The following is a 22,931-nucleotide window of genomic DNA, read 5'->3' on the forward strand; positions in this document are numbered from 1 at the left end:
TCTTGACCAGAACTGTTTTCTGCAAATCGTCTGTATATATACAGTATTTCTTTTGTATATATACTCCCTCCTTTTCCTGCAAAGCTTGAGATTTGCAATGTTATTTATGGTAGAAAATAATTTAATTAGAGCAGTTTTAGTTTTAAAAGTGAAGCAGGGTCCAAGACTATCAGCATTTTAAGAAAAGTAATCCCTTAAATCTTGTACAGAGTCATAACCCAGACGCCTCCGGAGGAATTTGGCACAGAAAAATGGAAGGTTGTCTAAAGAGGTAAAATGTTTTCAGCTGAACACGACTCACTGGAGAGCGTTGTCCGTTGCTGCCCCAAAAGTTCAGCTCTTATTGGAGGCTCAGACTGGATTTGACGCGTCTATTCATGAGGGCTGAATGGGAACCGTGGGGTTTGAAAAAAGAGCCCCTCTATTCTTTATCAAGGAGCCTCGATATCAGCCCGGCCCGCTTTGCATCAGAATAACCGAGCGTTCACTTGTCAACCAGGTTGGTTATGGGAAGAAGAGAGAGCAGGAATGTGGTTTATTTTAGATGCTGATTGGATGTAAACAGAAGAATTCCTCAATATGTGGAGAGAGAGGATGTTCATTGTTCCCAGATAACATCAGAGACAGATATCCTGTGGGAATCATCCAAATGTCAGACTGAGTTGAAAAGTGGTCAAAGTAACGATACTGCAGTGTTGAAATACTCGGATGCAAGTTAGGTTCAAGCAAGTGCAAAAGTAGAAACATAAAAACATTTAAAAGTAAAATAAAAAAACAGTCATCTGCATTCCTCGGAGCTTGGATCAAACAAACTCAATAAGTCTTGCATCTTCTCGTACAGCAAAGCAAAAATAACGCTCACCATAAAATTGCAGAAAATCTTGAGTTTCCAAAGAGGATGCGCTTCTTTTTTTCTCCTCTCCTCTCCCAAGCCAATTTCTCTTTCTCTCGCCTCCATCTGTCCGTTCACTCCGTCTCGAGGCTGCACAACCTGTTCACGGGAAATTACTTATTCATCATTTCCTCGGCTGTGGCAGCGGGAAAAGGCCGCGGATTAGCTGCCTGTATCTTCAGGCAAACACACAAACACACCCACACACACACCTGAAATCGGCAGCTTCTTCTGTCCTACGGCAGCAGTTTGGAGGATTAAATGTTAATTCCTGGCGATAAATTTAATAAGTTTGCAATTATGCACACAATGAATCACCGCAGTAATCCTTTAGAGGCTTGGACAATGGTCAGTTTAAGGCTTGAGCTGCTTTGTTGTGTTTTTAGGATATTTTTCTGCAGCTTGTTCGTGCTCCTGATCCCATCACAATCTGAGTCTTACATCTGCTTCTTAAGACACAGAGAAACCCGCTCAGACACGATGAAACTAAATGATGCTACTTTCTGAAGGGCGGCCTTTAAATCCTTAAACCCTCAAATCCCCGGTTACTAAATGATTACCATTTCACTGCCGGGATCCTTTGCCCCCAAACACGTTTCTGCAGCATTCATCTTCTGCCGCTCTTATCCCCACAAACTCACAAAGAGAGCGAGCGGGAGGGATTTAAAGTTTCCCCTCAAGGACACTCAGACGAGATAAAGGACGATCAACAGACGCCGATGATGTCTTTCCACATAAAACGGATGTGAAAAGTTTTGGCAGCAGCTCCAGATGACAAAAATTCATCTTGTGAGACGAAAATAAAGGATGTGCGTTATTAAAGGGTCGAAGATTTTATAGCTCCATCAATTCAAACTTTGAATAGTTCCCCTTTAAATAGACAGAATAACCTTTAGACGGAGCAGTTGTTGATGATGTGTTTGATGGATGGACGCGTGCTGCTCTGCATTTATAAAAGCTGCTCTGAGGGATGTTTCTGATGCCGACTGAAGCTTTAAACGATCCTCGTTTCTCAAAGTTCACTCAATCAGGACTTCAGAACGGGGTTAAAGAGGGTCTAACTTAACTTGGTTTTTAACTTAACTACCCGTGACAATCTTTTACAACCTAATAGAAAGATAGTTGGAGTTGACTTGAATGATCTTGGCCATGTTTTTCAAGTAAGAGCCACTCGAAAGGCAAAGGCCATCTTGGAAGACCCTCAGCACCCCCTGCATGCAGAGTTTAGACTTCTGCCGACAAGGCGGAGGTTCACTTATGTTAGGAGGTCAAAATCAAATAGATACCTGAGGTCGTTTGTTCCATCAGCTGTTGGGTTTTTAAATAAGCTGTAGGCACTTATACTATGGACTGTTGGTCCTTTGTCTCTTAACTCACTCACACCCATCATGGTGATATACATGGTAGTTATGTTTTATGTATGTATTTATGTCATTGTGCTGTTTTTATGGATGTATTGACTACCTCTGTTGCAAACCAAATTACCCCTCGGGGACAATAAAGATTTTCTAAATCCAAATCCAAAGAAAATGATAACGAGCATGACAAAAATACCTCAAAGCAAGCGGGCTAGCTCGGAAACTGCCAGTTTGAGGAGTCTTCATTTAATATTACGGTCACACACAGCTAGTTAAGATGCTATGAGAGCTTCTTCTGGTTCTCCTTTTCTTTAAGTGTATCGTCATAACCCAGCTCGTGGGTCAGGGCATATAAGGTCAGGTCAGATAAGAGGTGTTTGTTCGATCTGTATCATCAGTGGTGAACGTATGGGTGTGTGTGAAAGCATGATGTGGAGAAGAGGGTGCTAACATAAAGAACTAAAGAAACAAATGTGCACAGAGTGAAACAGGAAGCTGGGTTTTTACATCCTGGGTGGAGCGATGGGACCAGGGGTTCCAGATCTAGCATGAAATGATCACAACACAAACACACACTCTAAGCTGTTTCTCGACAACTTTACGAAAAAGCTCAAGTAGCCAGTGATGTCAGATTTATCTTTGCTTCAGGCTGCAAAAATAAAAACACAACAGAAAGCTGAGCTGCTGCTTGCAAAATATCAAGTTTGAAGGATAGAAAATAAAGACAAGGAGGAGAAATAAACTGCAGAGAGTTCAAAAGAGTTGATTGTGTATCAAAAGATTTCTTGATGTTTTAAACGGTAAACACACAGATTAATCCACACCACCATGCCGATGTCTTTGTGCAGGATTTCTACTGAAGGTCGAAACAATGACCTCCAAACTATTTTCTTAGTTTTGAGGCTTTAAAGAGTCTGTTTAAAAATAATTTAGTAGAAAACGCCGGAAAGAAACGCCTGCAGCGAGAGTGAAACAGTTCTCCAACAGTCACGTCTTTCTGCAAGCTTTTTAAACAGTTTCATGTGAAGATTTGGATACAAAAATGTCTGGAGAAAAAGTTGCTGCAGCTTTCAGAACGTTTATCAAAGTCATTTATAAAAAGGTGAAATTTGTCTTTCACCGTTTCCACTCTGGTTGGAGGTGATTACTTCAGTGTAAAGACAGCTTTAAAGCTTTACAGCCGCAGAGTTAAATCTCATCTGCAGCTTCACAAACGACGCGGGGTGATCGATCAATAGAGAGAGAGAGAGAGCACAGGTAATGTTAGTCTGCATCTCTCTGCAGGGTCTCCTTCTGTACAGTCATTATCCCTGAACCCTCGCCGGCACTCACTTCAGTCCAACACCAATTACCCACAAACCCCTCTGTCTGCAGGTTTCCCATGGCAACCTGAGCTGTCCGGCTGAGTCGTGTGTGAGAGCTGAAAAAGGTCGGGGAGATTTAAACGACTTTCTGCAGGAGTGAGCATTATTGTACTTCATAATTTATGTTCATTATTAAAACGTCTCGTTTAAAATGTTTGATTACGGGGAGACGGACAGGTGAGGACACTTTTTATTGTCTAAAATGAACCATTAAAAAGACAATAAAACTGGATATTAAAGACTCTAAAGAGAAGTTAAACTTTATAGTTAATTTGAGATGTTGGTGCAGAGCTTACTTACACTGATCTGGATTAGAGTTGATTTAAAAGTCGTTAATTTACTCATTAAACTCAGATCGAGCTTCATGATGGCCTTAAATGTTTACCCAACTTTCCCCGACAATCTCAGGATGAATTGAGAAAAGATTTACACTGCCTCACTCACTTTTATCTCCATTATTCTCACACCTCTCCTCACTGTCCTCCATTAAATGTTTTTCGGCCTTCACTTGCCCGAGCTCCTCCTCCATCGATCATAATTATCATCAGTGATTGATGAAGCCACCGAGGAAACAAAACACACGGTTTACGAGGCCGGTGACTTTCAATACAAGAACGGGAAGTCGCCAAACTCGAGTACGGACGAGTCTGAGAAGCTTTTAAACCTGTCGAAGAGTTTAGGGGGCCTCCTGAAGACTTATAAATCTGATTCAACCGGGTGAGTTCATGAAGCTTAAAACGGCCTTTGGACCGCAAGATGAGAAATAAAGCTCCATAAAAAGGTTAAATGTTGGTTTCACCTCTGGAGTAAACATCGTTTTCACAAAAACAAGTGAGAAATGGCGACTTAATTGACATTCTCGAAATAGAAACCTCCTGAATCTTCCAGAGTTGGAGGTTTCCCAGAGGGATAAATCACTCAAAACTGTATTTCTCCTAATGGCCAGCAGGGGGCGACTCCACTGGTTGCAAAAAGACGCCCGGTATTACAGAGAATTTCAGAAAATGAGCCTAATTTTCACTTGGTTTATTCCTTCATTTAAGATTTTCCTCATAAGTTTATAGTCTCAATCTGTAGATTCAAGTCTAGAGTCAAAACCATAGACTGTAAATATATATTTTCAACCCTATGACGATCTTTTCCTGCTCGGACGGATGCCTCAATGGATCCCGACCCAGAGTGCTTGTCTTTCTGTAAGGCTTAAGAGGGTTTGAAACAGGTATGTGACTCCCGTGGTTTGGGTTCGTCTGCGTTGAGGTAACTGTTAGTGAAGGACGGTTTTAAAAGACTAAGAGTTTGAATTCAAAAAGTTGAAATCTGTCAAAGTTTGATCCATTCTGGCTCCAAAAAATCAAGATGGTTAAATCGCAAATGCCATGAGTGGTATCATTGCTCTTCTTGTCAGATTGTGTGAGTAAAAGAAGAAATTGAAAACATTTTGGAGAAACCTTCTTCATGAACTTGATTATCTGCGGACGCTTTGATTCTCACATCCATCACAGGATTTCAAAGTGGCTCACGGCCGAGCTGCCTGACTGACGGACGAGTTAATCAAGCTCTTTTTTAATCCCTCAGCCAGTTTCCTATTATCATAATGAGTCGTCTGCTTTCTGTTTCAAGTCCTCGCCTGCAGCAGCTGTTTGAGAGCTCTCATCAGAGGAGGACGGAGGAGCACTTTCTGTTAGAGAGGTCACATAGCAACACAGACGACTACAACAACGCGTCCTTCAGCGAGACGCCAACAAGTGTTCATTCATGGAAAGGAAGCTTCAGCCAAATGTGCAGCTTTTTATATTTCAGCCTCAAATAGTCAAAGTAGAGATCCTTTACATGCTATAAAATATTCTGTTTAGTAATGAGTCACAGTCAGTTTGTTTCTGTGTTGTTGGCACAAATTCCTGCACCGCCGTATAAAGACTTTTTAACAGTCCGATCTGAGAGTTGTGATTATTCACCTGCTTTAAAAAAAATGTAAGGTTTTTATTTTGGGGTTTTTTATGGCTCTATTGTAGAGACAGGACAGAAGTTAAAGTCAAACAGTCGACCTAAAGTTAACGCTGTGTTCCTCAAAATAATCTAATTTGCTTCCTCTTGGACTCTGAGCTGCTTCTTGCTTAAACACTCAAACACATCAGCTAAATCCTTCAATTATAAACTTAAAACACGACATAAAAAAGTGGAGATGTGCTCGTGTTTGGCAGAATTTATCAGCATCAACAAGACGCACAACAATAAGAGATTTAAATTGGAGGGAATCCTGTCTTTGAGGATAAAAAATAAAAGGGTTTAAAATTCTTTATACTCCTAAAAGCAGGATTTTAACTCTGTGTTGTGTCACATTTGTTACTCGATTAAGAGCAGCTCATGGTCTCTTCGACATCAGTAATCCTCTCTGCAGCTTCAGAGGAGTCCGGACAGCCCCGAGCCGACTTCACTCAGAGTTTGAAGAGAAGTGTTACGACCTGACGGGAGCTTAGTGTTCACCATATGGTGTTTGTCAGGAGTGTGTGTGTTCGTGTGTGTGTGTGCTGGGGTGGTTTGGGGTGGAAAGATTAGCTCTGTGGTCGCTGTCACGCTGTGAACTCAATACAAAACTGTCAAAACACTGTGGAGGAAGTCTTTTGTTTCCTTTAGTTTAGAGCCAGAACATAAATCTGCATTTCAGTGTATCCTGGTGTCAGACTCTCATATGTTTAAGATGCATCTTCATTAGGATGACAAATTCTGCTTAATTTAATACAAAGATTTTCTCATTTAAAGATAGTTCCATTTTTGTCTGTTTTCTGCAGATCTCTAACTTTTACCTGCCGGGTTTAACACCGTGATTTTACTACTCACAACGGCCAACGACAAACACACAGTATAAACTCCGTCATCGGTGACGCGCTTCGAGTGTGGGCTAGTGTGTGCAAGGGGTAGAGAACGAGCAGGGAGACAGGGAGGCGATTGAAAGTATGACGTGACAGGGATGTTGATAGTTCCTCTGGACTTGGAGGAGCAGCTTCGACTGACCTGTGGCCGCACGACTCGCTCTCCTCCACATGATGTCATATCCTCTTGCAAGGCGTGAAGCACAGGAGCAGAGGGGTTTGTGGGTCTCTTCTGGGTACCTGCATACATGACATAGAATTTTGTTGCCTCAGAAAGTTACTTAATTCAGGTTAAAAATGTTAAACTCTGTGTACATGAAGCTAGAAATAAGTCATCTTAACAGACCTCTTGACCATATACAATTAAGGCTAGCAGTTCAAAGCTACATAAGCCTCTACTAGCATAACACAAAAGACTCCCTGTTGAAGCAGTCGGTGCTGAAGTTGCATTATGGGTAATGAAGGCAGCAGGTTCTGACAAGGAAGAAGAACACACGGGAGGAAAATAAGGAATATCTCAGAGGTTCTTCTGCATATTTTGAGCCGGTTTAGTTAAACTTTTCTTAAAAAAGTTAAGAAAGAAAACCCCAACGGTTTGAAGGGACAATCCAAGGAGGAAATGCGGGACATGGTCACAGTTTCAGTCAGGGTAATAAAGATGAGTCTAATCCCATCTCCATTTTCTGTGATATCAGGACCTTCAGTATGTATGTCTCAGGTTTATCTTTGACCTGGGCGTCATCAGGTAAGTTGACAGATGAATTCAGCATTCAGCCAGACAATGAGCTAGTCCAAACACAACGTCTCATTCCTGGACCGACGGCTTGTACTTCAGCTGTGTGATCCCTCTGTGGTCTCATTAAGTTAATCAATTGACTAACAGGCTCACAATAGCTCTGATGACCCAGACACTGTTTGTCTGACGGAGACAAGCAGGAGGCGGAGACGTCCGTCGTCATCAAGGTAAAAACAGAACAAGGATGTTTGGCGTGGCATTGATTGGCTTGATGCAGATTATGGGCATTGTTGAATCAACGTCCTTGAACACGGCTTACTATAAAAAAAACGTAAAGGGAGTGTGTCTGATGTTTTCTTCCTGCTGTGATGCTTGAATAATACCTGCTTGATTTATTAAAGTTGGTTTGTTTTATCTGTTGCCTGAAAATTTAAGTTGACTGGATTACCAACCAGCTCAGTCCGGAAAGCTCCAGGCTCTCTGTGCTGTCAACAATTTATGCTAATTAGATTTAAATTAATTGATGATAAGGGCCTTAAGGTGGGTCTCTGCTTTAATGCTTTATTCCTCAGGCTTACTATTGTACTTCTGTTTTGGTTTAAGCCCTTCATTATTTCACTTTAATGCAGGTACGGTGGATTCTTTTAAATTAATGAGGGTCTCTTAGAGGGAATCTGCATCTTATTTTTTCTGTTTTATTGAACCAAAAAACAAAATAATCCTCCAAAACAAACTACTGTGAAGAAGACGGTCCACAAAGGTCTCAAAAAGCCAAGATTTTATAACTTAGATGTTGAGATTTTTTACTGTACTTTCAAGTTTGAATGATATATAACTGGTCCAAATGGTTTTGAACTCAGCCCACACGCTCTTATCCTAAAGTGACGTCACCTGGCTCATCTACAGCAGCTAATGAGCTCAAGACGACTCCAGATTTGTGTCCTGAGTAACCAAACTGAGTCTACAATGTTTATCCATGACTTTTCTTTTTCATTTCTTTTGCTATATTTCAGCGCAGAGAAAAGAGAAAAAGATATTGGTATCATAGAGGCCTACATGTATGATACGACATGTTCACAGCGTGAGGCGTTCACAATCTTCAAATGCTGGATGCTAAAGGATTTAAAGGTCACATATTCTCCTCCTCTTCAAACAGTGTAAATAAGTCTCAGAGCTCCTCAAAACACGTGTGTGAAGTTTCTTGTTCTAAATCCACTCTGATCCTGTATTTGATCATGTCTATAAACCCCTCTATTTCAGCCCTGCTCAGAACAGGCTGTTTCTGTGTCTGTTGCTTCACCTAGCTGTGGGAGTGTCACCCACCTGGGGGAGGGGCTACTGCCCTTTGTGATGTCATGAAGGGAAAATCTCCAAACGGCCTGTTTGAGCACACATTTTCTGAAAAGTGGAGCAGGCAGAAGACGGAGAGGATGGACTTTTCTCATCATTAGGGGGTTTGTAGACGGACTAGAGACACATGTTAGTGTTAGAGAAACATGGTGAAGTGTGTTTTAGCTAAAATGTGACCTTTAATGATGAACTAGCTCTTAAGATATTTAGTCAATCATTATCAATCAATCTTTATTAGTATTTCCTATCTAAGATTTCCTGCCCGTTTTAACAATCTCTTAACCTGATGAAGGTCTAGTACCGCAAGTTAGAGAGTGTGTGGGAGTTTACCGGTACGTATTGATGGAAACATTACTCGCCTTTGTACCTTTCTCATGAAATAGATCTGAGGAGAATATTTATTTTGTGAATATTAAAATCAAGAAATCAAGTATCATCATCAGTATTGGGCGCCTTCTATGTCTCTATGTTTTAGTTGCCGTGGTATTGAAACAGGAATCACTATCTTGATTTTTACCACAACCATACCAAAGTTTGAAATTCTGGTATCATGACGTGCCTGAATGAAAATGTTTTAAGGCAGGGAATGTCCTAACGACTTACTGTGTCCTTCACTAACGTGTCTATTTAAAGCATAAGTGGGAGGCGAAACATCCTGTGTTGATGCTGTTGATGTTGATGATGTTGTCGTTGCTCTAAATGATTCATCTCAAACCTTTATTTAGTCCACAGTCTGTTCGTTTCAGCCTCTAAACCTGTTTATTGTCGTGTTTTCCCGTCAGTCAATTAGCTCGTACTGGAAGCAGGAAGTGGATATGTAGGCCATCAGGTAAGTGTGTGTGTGTGTGTGTGTGGGGGGGGGGGGGGACAGAGCGCTCTGATCCAGGAGCCTCTAATCCAATGGAGGGGGGAGAGAGTGGAGACAGCAAAGGATTATGGGATTAGAGATGGGGGAGATGACATGAGATGGCCACTCTGCAGCAGCACAGCTCTGAGACGATGGTGGCCTAGTGGTTAGTTTGTGAGCACCATGCACAGAGGCTGTAGTCCTCAGGATCCGACCTGTGGCTCCTTTCCCCGCAAGTCAGTCCCCACTGTCTCGCCCCGATTGCAGACTCTAATCACTGTCCTGTCCCTCCAATAAAGACCAAAAAATTAAATCTTTAAAATAGTGTGTTTACATTAGTGTGTGTACAACGAGTACGCTGCCTGAATGTCACAGGGACGAAATAAAAAGTATGTGAATGGAGAGAAAAGTTGAATTATCCCCCTTCAAAGGGCAAATACAAGAAAAAAGGACGTGTACAGATGGTCGTTTTTGTCCTGAGAGTGTTTTCAAGAAACAGGAAGGCAGGAATTCATCTCCTCTGAGCTCAAGGCAGCAATGGCCGACCTTCACAAACCACCTGAATGTCTCGATTGCGGCCATAACTCAAGGTAATACCCTCCACAATAACGCTCTCAGCCGCCCTGACCCTCGAGAAAACACTTTCCTCCTCAGTTATATCCAGGTTTATGGCGGATTGTCGGCCGCCGCGGTGTGAACAACCAAAAGAGCCAGATGGGATTCATGGTCTGACTGGAAGATTAAGGATGTGTTGAGATTACGCTGTGATCAGCAGCCAGGCACACCGACCGGATGCCAGGAAGTAATCCAGCCGAGGGAGACTCCAACCCGGCCGGGCACCATGAAGCCACCTGGCCTGATTTCAACCGAGCTTTTGTCGCAGCAGGAAGAAATATCTGTTGGACATTTTTTTTATGATTCCAACATGTTTTTTTAACAAAGTGAAATCATCAATAGTGGTTCAAACAACTTAATTTAGTTTTTAGTCATGTTTTCTTTAAAATAAAGACACCTTGACGTCACATCTTTAACATCAGAAAGCTCTAAATTAATTAATTTCTGCAAACATCTGTTTTAAGTTTATGTTTTATTCGTCTTTTGGTCTCCCTAAAGTCACATTTTCACAGATAAAGTAAAAACATCTGCATTTCTCTGACCTGCTTTTTCAGTATTTTCCTAAATCAAATGGATTTTCTTGATTTCAGACTTGATTTATCTCAGGACTTTTTATCATAGAGACACTTAAACCGTGGAAATATTTAGTACATTTCAAGGTGTCATTAGTTTGTTGTTGTATGTTCTGTTTAAGGTTTCAAAGACTGAAGCTGAACATCTGGATTAATACGAATTGTCAAAGACTCATTTTAAGGCTTTGAGCACAGTTGAAATGATAATTATTGATGCTGTAAATCAGGTTTAACTGATACCCCTTTTTCCATCCTGTTAGAAAAGTCATTTAAGTTTTAATAATGATTTTGAATAAAATGTGACACGTCTAATTTATTGGTAAAATTATGACACTGTGAAGGGTTGAAAGTTTTGTTTTGGATGTTGGGGAGTTAATGGTTGATGAATTGCTGCCCTCTAGTGGTGGGTTACAGGAACTACCAGGAGACATGCACATAATACTTTTGACTTTTGAAGCCTCTTATTCCTCCAAAAGAGAATTTGGTCGTGGTCGACCATATTAAACACAATATGTGAAAAAAAGGAAACTTATTTTGGCTTCAAAGCAGAAAAACTAAGAAGTTTAAAAAACAAGAAGACGGAGACAAAATCTCAGGTTAACACAGGCTGCCAGGTGATGACTCGGCACCCTGACAAAACCTTTTCAAGCCCGGCAGGGGGCACTGACCTGTTGCCAAGGCGACGGCTCAGCTCAGGGTCCCAGTGGCCGGACTCCGAGGACGCCACGGTCGTTTGAGGACGCCATCTCCCTGGAGACGAAATGCTAAAAGGAGACACAACAGAGGAGGAGAAAGACGGGGCTGATTGTGAGCAGTGTGAAATCTCTCATGGTTGTCACTTCAAATAGAAACCGTTCAGTAAAACAAAATCACAAAACTGAAACACTTCTGAAGTTTAGAAGTTGTTTCTTTATTTTAATATGATTAACAAAACTTTGAAATCAAAGAAATCTACGACTACTTCAACCAAATATACAAAACATAACAGTAAAATATACGCAGCAAACCAGGACAGAAATAAAAATGTGAAAAAACATTCAAACAAAGAATGTATCTCATTTAAGACTTTTTATGGTCTTTAATTATGTGCTACTGTGAGATACCATTTTTAAAAAGGACTCAATTTGTCAGAATTTAAGCGCAGACGTTTTGAATCTGAAGGTGAAATTAAAGATAAGATATTGATCTTTGACTCTTTACATCTCTCTCTGTTTATGAAGTTTTAAAATGAGGACCGCTTCAGATTAAACTTCACTTAAATTGTAAAAATAAATAGATCATTTGGCTGATTTTATCTCTTTTATTGCTGCTGAATTGTTGACTTACAAACGTATTATGCATCATTCAGCACATGTACACCTCCAGAGGACTGATGGATGTTTCCAGTATGTTCGGTCATCTCTCGTCTTGTTTCTGCGCACAAAGTTTCAGTGTTTAAACCAACAATGAGTCGTCTGTGGTTTTCCTCGTGAGGAGTGAATTTATCTCCAAACAAAGAGACGGTTTATCATGTTAATAAACGGCTCTGTTCGCTGCTTGGACTGAAGATACACAGAGAGGAGGGATGTCAGAGGTCTCTGAGGGCGCTGGAGGATGCCAAGTCATTCTGGGAATTCAGCACATTTGGCAGATTACTGACATAACAATCATAAAATGCACCTGACACTCTGCATCTACACTTTTTGATCTGATCGCCCATCCCTTTCTTTTCGTTACTCAGCTCCTTCTGTGCCTCTAATGTTCTTTAGTAAAGGCACAGATTAAATTCAATGTTTATTTTCCCTCAGGAAAGTTTGTTTACAGCGTTGTGGATTAAAAATCTGGCTCTGGGTCGTCTGAACTCCTGCCTCTCTGTCCGCAGCAGATTTACTGTTTGTGAGCTCTGCTCAGGCTGCAGGAGGGCACACGTCTGGCCAACTTCAACAGAGAAAAGAACGTCTTCATTAACATGCACGGCCAGCCGCTTCCTCTAAAACGAGCCTTTGTCGCCCAGCAGATGCACGAAACACAACGAGGAGTAGCAGAGCCCGATCTAACGCTGAACAGATAGATGGTGTACGATTTATGACCGACGTATGAGGATACAGAAGTTTACTCTTCTTGTTTGTGTTTACTAGTTCACATCTGTTTTCATCTCAGCTTAACCAGAGGGTTTCCACTCCTCTCCTCTGTGAGTTTTGGTTTGATTTTAGCAAAACTTCTTCCATCACTGAAAAAATCTAAAGGTACCAGTAGTTCAGAAATGTAACTTCTGTAGTTTAAATCTATTTTCCTCTCTAATGAATCCAACAAAAAGCAACTTAAGTCAACTTGAGTCCTAATGTTCACATCTCTTCTCATCTATCACAACTGGTTTCTATCCACCTCTTTTCATTTATAGTTTAATCAGAGAAAAAGGGGAGTAGTCTTGAAACAACAAAAATGTCACAAGTTTTGCTTAAATGTTGCAAAAATAACAAAAAATAGAAAGGTCTTTTTGGGGGCCATTTTTGCTTTCGTTGGATAGGACAGCCGAAGAGAGACAGGAGACGTTTGGGGGAGAAAGGGGAGGGGGGGGCGGGTGACACACAGCAAAGCCCGGACCCGGACCCATGGCCACCACAGCAATCAGGACCACAGCCTCCGCACATTGGGCACGCGACACAACCGCCAGGCCACCCGGCTCCCCCATAAATATCAATTTAAGCATGGCTGAGTTGCTGCAGTGATAAAATCAAAGTGCAAAAGAGAAACCCAGTCAGGAATAAATCAAGATGTGAGAGAAGTGTGTGCAAAAAGAAGTGACAGAAACATCTTTGTTTGTGATGAAGGTTAAAATGACTGAAGCACAGCACCACTCTCCGCTTGTCTTAATAAACAAACAGCTGGTATGTTCTAACAGAAGTGGATTCAAACATGCATGTGAAACCTCCAAACTGGGAATAGGTAAAATGTTTATTTTGGTCATTTAACAAAGTTTAGTTTCCTGAACGATAACTTTTCTTAGCGTATGTGTTCCCCTCCTTCTGACTCTCTTTGAAACAGTTAATCCTTCCTGACATTCAGAGTCAGACAGTCCCATCAGTTCTGTGTTTCAGTGGAGTGAGGGGAGGAGGACAGAGCTGATTGGTCAGCAGTTTGAAGGACAGGCTGGATGACCTCAGCACTGCACCGTCCACATCAGCACCCACCGCCCTCCACCCTGCACCCTGCTGCAGTATAAATCCTGCTGCTGTCCATCCTCTGCCTCCACTCTCTGCTCTCACACCTCCTGACTGAACTCACACCAAGGTAAGGCCATCAAAGATCGTCATTTTAGAAAAGAAAACAAAGAAATCTGAGGATGCATTATGGACAAAAAAACACTTTAAAAATGTCTAGAAGAACCATGACAGAAGAAAAAAACTTAAATCTCAGAGTTTAAAGTTATTGCAGATCTTTTTTTTTGCTCTGTCATGCTGGTAAAATGTGCATTTAGTGAGTTTTTAAAGCAGCACATTGAAGATTTTTGTTCATCCGAGTCATAATTTAATGTGTACTTGTTGCTTAAAGATGGAGAAAACTTTAAGTCAATTATTTTATAAGAAGTTTATAACAAAATAAAGTCCTTCTACTCTCTCTGCATCCTGACAGCAGCATTCAGACCGTGATGGAGAGAAAAAAAGAGATTCATTTTGATCTTTTGTTTTTAAAAGAAAAGGTGAAAAGTTTGAGACGACGATGACCGACCTGGAGACCTCGATGGCGACCATCATTTCGGTGTTTCAGAAGTACTCGGAGAGAGAAGGAGACAAACACAAACTGAAGAAGAGCGAGCTGAAGGATCTGCTCCATGACGAGCTGCCCGAGCTGATGGCGGTGAGAAACACAAAAACACAAAACACAAAACAGGTCAGAAATGATGGAAAGAGCACAGAGCACTGTAGTCTTTTTGAGATACCTGAAGTCTTTTTTTTGTATTTCCCTTTCAGACGACTTCATACTACAAGTTAGGAACAAATATTTCATTTTTTACTGAAATACATTCATCTGACATCACTTAAAAATATGTTAGTTAGGAAAAAATATATCGGTGTCAATCAGGAGAAGATTCAGGATACTGAGCGTTTCTATTCTGAGGTCAAGAAATCAGTTGTTTAGATAGATCTAGGTAGAATTTTATTTATTTTAAGGGAAATGTTTAAGAAGAAGAAAAAGGTACAAAAATACCGTTAAAATATTATAAGATGCAGATATAAAAAACATGAATAAATAGATATTAAGGAGAGCAGTACAGTCTCCTGTGGTTGTTTCATATATCTGAGTACACAAAAGTTTGTATTGTTTATTAAAAATGTTCAACAGTTGCACTTTAATCCACAGAGACAAAAATCCATCAAATATTTATGGGATGTCCTGAGTCAATATTTTCAGTGGATAATGAATCCAAATTGATTAAATTTATCCCGTCCCGTAAACGTCCTCATGTGAACTTTCCCCCCCCCTGCAGCATGTGAAAGACCAGAGCACCCTCGACAGCCTGATGGAGAGCCTGGACACGGACGGAGACGCCGAGTGCGACTTCCAGGAGTTCATGACATTCATCTCCGTGGTTACCGTCTGTTGCCACGAGTTCTTCGAGCACGAGGACGAGTAAAGGAGGGGGACGGAGGGGGAGCTACAGTAAATTAAGATGAAGAAGAAGAAGAAGCTTAGCAACGCACAAGCTGACGATGCCTTCAGAGGAGTGTAGCAGCGTGGGAAAATACAACTCCAGCCTGTAGCCAAAATGTTAGCAGTGGCTGGAAAAGAGTTCAGTGTTAGAAACTTCAGCTCAGAGTCAATCTACTTTTAAGAATCTTCTCTTTCTGTTTGATTTTATAGATGGTTTGTTAAGTCTTCCAAATGGCTTTGAGATTCTGTAGTGGCAAAAATATCCCATTGGTCAGCACTGGATACGATTTAGAGATTCTCTTTTATGTGTTTATATAGTATATAATAGTTTAGATGTGGCTCAGAGGTAGTTCATTAAAAACATTAAATTGGCTGATAAAAGTTTCTTATGGGCTAATGAGTTTAGGCTGATCCCAAAGCCCCTTCAGAAGCCGAGCAGCTACCAATAATATCCTCTTTGGCAGTCATCGAACCTCTTATTAGCACCCGTCTTTGAAAAGCTGTGTTGACTATTAAATATGTAAAGTGATTTGTAGATTGATTATCAAACACTGGAGAGGCTGGTACATGTTTGTTTGAGCTAATCCTTAACACTAATTTTAAAGTCTCTGCAAGACTACTTGTTATTAAGCTTGTTATTAAAATTCAAATCAAAGTAAACTACTTATCAGCACTGGGCTTGAAAAATCTGGTTGGCTACCAAAATGTAAAAGTGACTTGTAAATAATTAAATTAACAACAAATTCTGAACGGCTAGTAAAGGTTGCAAAAGTGGCTTGTGAGTTGAGCCTTTTCTGTGAGCCAGTTTGGCCACAGAGAAATCCACAAAACAAAAGGAACAGCTGATGTTTCTGTACTTTTATAATTGCCTCGTTAGCAGAATCAACGTTCGTCAGTAAATCTGTTTGGATAATTTGTAAAGTGTGCACTGGATTGATGTTTCGGCTCGACCAAGTGTGACTACAAAGAGAATAAGCAAAGAAAAAAATAAACTATCTGGCTCATTTGTGCGTCAAAAGTCGGCAAAATGACATTCTGTCTTCTCTACACGTTATAAACATTAAGAGACTCATATTTTTAACTGTTGCTTAGAAAACTCGTATACTTCAAGTGCAGCAAGTTACGTAATCACCGGTAACGATCTTCTTTGTAAAATTTAGAATTCAAAATGTAAGGAGGCCAGTGAATCAAGAGCGAAGCTAACATATTTATTGACCTCAGTGGCCTTTTAGGTAGTTAACCAACTACTCAGTTTAAACATGTTATCACCTACCAGATGCTGAATGTCACCTGTAAGTTGGCTGCTTTTGATTGGCTTGTGAGTTTTGGCAATTCAAGATGAAACACTCGGGTTTAAAGTTGAGAAGAAATCTTCTTTCATTAAAAATTCTGACGGCTAACTTCAAAGTCTAATAAGACATTTCTTTGGCGAGTACAATTAAGAGTTTATCTTTCTCTGCAGCTGCTAGTTTTGTAGAACAATCCTGACGTTGAGAAGTATTGTAAAATGAAAACATGACTGGTAGATGTCGTGAGAGCTTTGTGGGGTTTTTTTCTCCGACATGTTGCATTTATTTTAAGTGACTAATAAAGAGTTTAGATTCTGTGACAGCTTGTTTCCTGTTTCTGTCAATAACACATTTAAGAGTCCAGCTAGCTGCTAAAGTAATCATGAAGTTTAACGACTTTGTAGACATCGTTACAGGGAGCCGAGTTTAGTTGGACAAACAATTCAAAGTAGACTAATGCTAGAATTAAAAATCTACTTTCTCCTCTTGATGAAAACAAATGTAAATGGTTTAAAAATGTTGGAACAGAAAAGTGTCTTTTGAAATGTTGATGATGGTTTGTTTGGATGTTGCTGATATGAAATTAAATAAATGATGAATATATTTAAGGACTCGGAGTGAACTTTAACATCCTCTTAACAGCATCCAACAAGACCAGCTCGTAAAGTTTCTGCTCATTTTGTAACTCGTTCCAAACTCAAATGCCTTTTCCCCCAGTTCAGCTCTGACTTTTGGAACAGAGGGTGAGAAAATAAGTCCCTCAACTCTGCTGGCTGATCTGAAGGAAGTAGACCTAAGACAGACTTGTTGATAAGAATTAGTTTTTTGGATTTCAGTCCTCTACAGGGTTCAACCTCTAAACGACAATCTTAAAACAGTATTGTCTTCTTGTTTTGAGGCATTCTGGGTAATGTAGGAAACTGCAAACAGAGGCCAGAGCTCTTGCAAAATGCTGAACATGACCGATTTTAGATAAGGTAAAAATTATTAAAGACATCTTGTGTATACACACCCTACACAAGGGATCATAATGTGTGTGTGTGTGTGTTGTGTGTGTGTGTGTGTGTGTGTGTGTGTGTGTGTGTGTGTGTGTGTGTGTGGGGGGGGGCGTGTGTGTTAACAGATGATGTAAGAGGCGTTGTCAGCTGCACTCTTTCAGACATCTGCAGGCTGTTTAACATCAGAGAGGTGGAGTCAGACTCTTGATTGGCCGGAGGGGGAACAGACACCACACCCATCTGAGTGTGTGTGTGTGTGTGTGTGTGTGTGTGTGTGTGTGTGTGTGTGTGTCTGTGTGTGTGTGCAGCATATGCTCTGTTGTGCTTCTTCTTCTTCTTCTTCTTGTTCTAAGTGAATGAAGAGCTGCTTTCAGATTTGGAGAACTGGTGAGTTTTTTGGGGCGTTTCTTTCTTTATTCTTGTTTTATTTCAGTTTTGAACGTTCTGTGATATTTAACTATCTGCAGCTGCTGCATCTTTGTTTTCCCTCCGTCATGTTTAGCAATCTGTCGATAGTCTTCTACACCGTGCTGGTTAAGTTTTGCATCCTGCTGTGTGTTCAGTGTGGTGCCTACATTTCAGTATTTCTGAACTTCAAACTTTAAGACTAGAGTTGTTGTGCAATGAGAGTAAAACTCGATATAATCTTTGAGGAGGTTTGATTAGAACAGAATAAAAATCAGATATCAATTATTTTGAAGCTCTGCAGCTTATAGACGGTGAGCTTTGGAGATTCACAAACAAACTCAGTAACTTTAGATCCTTCATATAAAGTCCAGACTTTGATGCTTCACATAGAACGTGTGGAATAATTATAATCCTGCAGCTGCTTGTTGGATTTCAATGATGTGTACTGTCTCTTATATTTACTTCTAAATCCAGCAAACGTTCATCACTTAAAGCTTTTATTCTAGAGATTATTTTGTTATCTTTGAGCAGGTACAGTTATTTTTAGAATACCTGCTGCACGAGTCAGACTTCTCAACAATGGGACTGTGTTTGTTTTGAAGATGATGCTGCAAAAATCTGCAAATTTAAAGGAGGAAAATTAAACTAAAGTAAAAAAATACAGACTTCTTATTACATCTTCCTTGTAGTTATATCAATTGCCTGTCATACTTTGTTCATTTTCTTTTTCTTTTTGGGCACAGGTTGACGTCATCATGGATGTTACCGTGCCCCCCGGTCCTCCTATCAGCACGCTAACTGAAATCACGACTTCTTTTCCCAAAGACCTGACCGTGGTAACCATCGGTACGAATAACTGAAATACAGTCAGTAAACTGTGAGGTTATTTGAATTGAAAGGATTAAATTACCATCACAGGAAGTTTTATCAACACAAGAGACTCAACCTGAAGCCGACAGTGAATAAAAATAAATGAAAGTCACTGATTTCTGTCTGAAGGTTTAAGAGAAATAAATCTTCCAGATTCAGTTTCAGGACCAGATCCCTTAGAGAGGCTGTCTTTCGATTTCTCTCTTCTCTGTTTTTTAAATACTAAACATTCACTAAATTTCTGTTTAATAAGCAGCTGAAACTACATGTAGTTAATCAAAGTATTCTAAAACTTAAGATTTAGATTTTTAAACTTCCACTCCACAGCCTCTCTGAGTGAATATTGTGCTTTTTCAGCTGCCCTGCATTGACCTGACAGATGTTACTTCTAATAATATGATTAATAACCAGTTTAAAATGTGCTTCACAGACTTTTTGGCTTTAGAAACTCTTTAAAAATGTTTAATTTCATTTTCAAGTTCCCAACAAAAGATAAATTTAATCGTTTGAAGTGTCGAATTCTGCAGTATTTCACAAAATAATAAAGATTAGAGACTCAAACATTCTGCCTTGAATCATCTTCCGACCCCTCAGGTTTATCAGGTGACCCTTTCAAAGGACCCCAGCCTTAGGTTGGGAACCGTCTAACTCGATTTGATAAAACTGGCAATGCAGGAAGAGCTCCGATGAAACCCTCAAAGCTCTGACAGCTTTTTTTTACACAAACAAATTTTAGTCGGCTGTTGTCTTGGCCTCGCTGTGGAAACGAGGTCCAGCCGGTATCAGTGTGACAGCTCTTATCTCCACGGTGACAGAACCTGGAGGCGTCGCACACACACACACACACTCCTTCCCATGGTCCTCTGCTGACATCGGGCTGATAAGACACTCCCTGCTGCGACTAAAAGTACTAAAACTCCTAAACTAAACCCCGCCTCTGTGAGTCTGTCTGTCACCTCGTCTTTAAAATAGACTGAGGGTGTTTGAATGCCACACATGTCTGAATTCAGCTGCTGTCTCACTTTATAATGTGAACATAACTGTGAGCTCCACACGGGCGTGTCGGCTCAATGCAGGAATAATCTGCAGGCTGAGAATGTCGATGTGACGATGTGAAGCTTTACTACAACTTATTTTATGAGTTGATGACCCTGATGAAGGCCACAAGCCAAAACGCGTCGGTCTAGTTTGTTAATAAAACTCTGTCTGTTTTTAATCTGCAATCCCCCCCCCCCCCGGCACACTTTGACTTTTACCTTTAAAAAGAAATAACACCTGCTTTTAATAACATCTGTGTGAGCTCAATGATATCAATGATGATATGAATGTTTGTCTTCACAGGCCTAAACACAACTGACGATGGAGAGTTTGCAGCTTTAATTGGAGGTCAGAACTTCATGTTATTCTTTTCTCCCACGTTTCATTAATGCAGCATAAATATCTTCAGAAATATAATATTTTGATTTGTGGTTTGCTAATATGTAAGAAAACCTATTCCTTTCAAAAAGTATTATTTATTGAAACACAGAGGAAGGAAGTAGGATCCAAAACTGCAGATTTTGTTAAACTTCTTGCGAATTTAATATAAGAATATGTTAATTTTTTTATTAGAACATCCACCCTGACAACAGAGACACACCTGACCCCAAAGACTAAATGAAGGATTTGACTCCATACAGTATGTGAAGAATTAATGATTACCTGTATTGATGTCTGTCCTCCTCTCTCAGGTGTCATCTTTGCGGTGCTGCTGCTGCTGATCTGCATGGTCGCCGTGCTGCTGTGGTGTCTGTCCAGACACAAAGGCTCGTACGCCACCAACGAGATGGACGAAGACGAGGATTTCGATGAGGACGAGGATGAGGAGTTTGTCGGTTCTGATACGGCGCTCCAAATCAAAGAACCTCTGAAGACCAAAGAAGAAGAATAGAGACATGAGGACACTGGTCAATTATGGACTTAAAGAAGCTTTCAATCTTTTATTTTTTTAAGCAATTTCCTCAAGCTGCACGAAGCAACTTTGCACATTGCTGCAGCCGAACAGCAGCAAGACAAACCTTTTGATGTTGAGTTTTTAATTCAGTAGCAGTTAGATGGAATATGACTACATCAGATCTTCAGATTTTCTGGCTTTACACATTTTTAATGTCAGTTTTCATTTTGAGGAAAATGTGACCATTTGTCAGAAAAAATACACAATTAGATTAAATAAAACATGCAAAAACACAAAGGATGAAAGAAAAAAAAGCACTTACATAATTGTTTCCTACATTTATAATTTTTACTGTCTTGTTATATCTCTGTGAAAACTTTGGTTTTATAAACAATCTCTTCTTGTGTAGCTTTTACAAACAATTTTTAAGAATAAAGTTGACACTTTTTTAAAGACATCCATTTCTTTTTGTATGATTTTGAGGGCTCAGTGAGTAAAAGTTTTTAATGGCTCCATCTAGTGGTTGAAAAATATACTACAGGTATCAGAAATGGGATTGTGTTTGCTCGTTTGAGAATCTAATTTACACATTTCTAATTTACAAAATGTTTCTATTTTACTCTACTTACTTTTATCTGTTTCTCCTGACATACAAAACTTTAATTACTGAGAGTTTTATCCTTTCACTTTCTCAAACAATTTCTCTGTTGTTTTTCTCTATTTTTGTTGTTTCTCTTCTGTTTTCCACCTACTTTAAGTATTTTTTTATGCATAACATTTATTTATTAACTCAATTAACGTATAAATGTGAAACAGGAACAACTAGGACATGAACTTAAACATAAATCTACTAAATTTCATGTCTCAGTGCCTGACAGTGAAGCTTGATGTAATACCACAAGTGGCCGCCAGATGGTGCTGTTGGACCAAAACGGAACTTCACTACAAACAGCAGAGACTTATTAGAAAACAATAAAGTGATAAAAAAATAAAACAAATCCATTAAATTTAAGATGATTTCAACAAAAATAAGAGAAACCATGAGAGTAAAGGCAGAGGATAAAGTAAAGTGAAAGAAAAGTGATACAAAGAGGAGAAATAAAGAGTTAATGCAGAGAAAGAGAAAGTAATTTGATCTTAGTGACAGTATTATCTAATCGTGTTTGTTATGGGAACAGCAGCGAGCTCTCCTTACTTCATTAAATATTTAAACACGTTCACAGCCGAGCAGCAGGGTAAATATAACCCGGCTGCATGTGTCTGCGTGTGTGTGTGTGTGTGTGTGTGTGTGTGTGTGTGTGTTAATCGGCTTATTAAAGCTGCAAATTAAAACCGTGTGATGCTTGTTAATGAACTGCCTTTAAACTAAACACACACACACACACCCAAACACACACCACAGCAGCCGTCTAACTGCTTAGTGGGCAGAAAATTAACTGCAGGAGGTTTTCCTTCAGAATCAACAGTGAAAGAGCAAACATTAGCTTAGCATGCTGCATCCCTGCTAAGCAGCAGCTCACCTGTAGCAGCAATTATTTCCATCATAACAAAGGATTTAAAATATGAATAAGATTATTTTTATGTAAGAAAATAAGCAACAACTTTAGCTGTTAGCACGGGAAGATATTTCAAATTTCTGGTAAGGGAATTTAAAGTTGTTGTGCATTATGTACGCAGAGGATATTTGGATATTATATAAAACCGGTAAACAAACTGTTTTATAATCTGTGTGAGCGTGATGTGAAATGCGGTGACAAGAAACGACTTCTTAACTGTATTTACTTAACTTAACCCTTAAATTTATCAGCACTAAAGTTAACTGTAATCGCGCAACAACTTTTATGATAGTTAAATGCAGAAACATACAATTTTACATAATAAAATGATTCATAGCTTGGCTGTTTGACAAAGTAAACTGCCTGGATGACAGTTACGATGACTTTTATGTGTATGTGTGGAGATGAAGATATTGATTCTAAACCAGCATACGAACATTTACATTTGTTTGCATTAAAAGCAGGCAGGTAGGGACGCCGGTAGCCCAGTGGTGGCGCCACAGAGGCTTCAAGCAGGCGACCCGGGTTCGTATCTGACCTGTGGCACCTTTCCGGCATAATTGTAACTTTTCTTTTGACATGACCTGCTGCTGACCTCTTGGCCAGGTCACCCTTGTGAAAGAGATCCTGATCTCAATGGG

General features: G+C 39.9%; 2 protein-coding genes across 4 annotated transcripts in view; both read left to right on the forward strand.

The window, feature by feature from the left end:
* Positions 1-17,129, forward strand: part of s100b (S100 calcium binding protein, beta (neural)) — a 23,577-nt gene extending 6,448 nt beyond the window's left edge. Inside the window, exons 1-3 of one of the 3 annotated variants that reach the window (XM_061032618.1) lie at positions 13,727-13,874; positions 14,279-14,441; positions 15,073-17,129. In XM_061032618.1, coding sequence (XP_060888601.1) covers positions 14,304-14,441; positions 15,073-15,219 — 285 coding nt within the window. In that variant the 5' untranslated portion in view covers positions 13,727-13,874; positions 14,279-14,303 and the 3' untranslated portion in view covers positions 15,220-17,129. Of the gene's footprint in view, positions 1-13,726; positions 13,875-14,278; positions 14,442-15,072 lie in introns of those variants that run through there. The other 2 variants (XM_061032619.1, XM_061032620.1) reach the window with 2 other exon arrangements.
* Positions 17,130-17,780: 651 nt separating this feature from the next.
* Positions 17,781-21,191, forward strand: LOC132959696 (glycophorin-C-like). The gene is made up of 4 exons (XM_061032880.1): positions 17,781-17,910; positions 18,675-18,777; positions 20,143-20,187; positions 20,532-21,191. The coding sequence occupies exons 2-4, from the start codon at positions 18,687-18,689 to the stop codon at positions 20,729-20,731; spliced, it is 336 nt and encodes a 111-aa protein (XP_060888863.1). The 5' UTR covers positions 17,781-17,910; positions 18,675-18,686; the 3' UTR covers positions 20,732-21,191.
* The last annotated feature ends 1,740 nt before the right edge of the window (positions 21,192-22,931 follow it).

This window comes from Labrus mixtus, chromosome 24 (assembly GCF_963584025.1).
Source record: "Labrus mixtus chromosome 24, fLabMix1.1, whole genome shotgun sequence".
Lineage (NCBI taxonomy): Eukaryota > Metazoa > Chordata > Actinopteri > Labriformes > Labridae > Labrus > Labrus mixtus.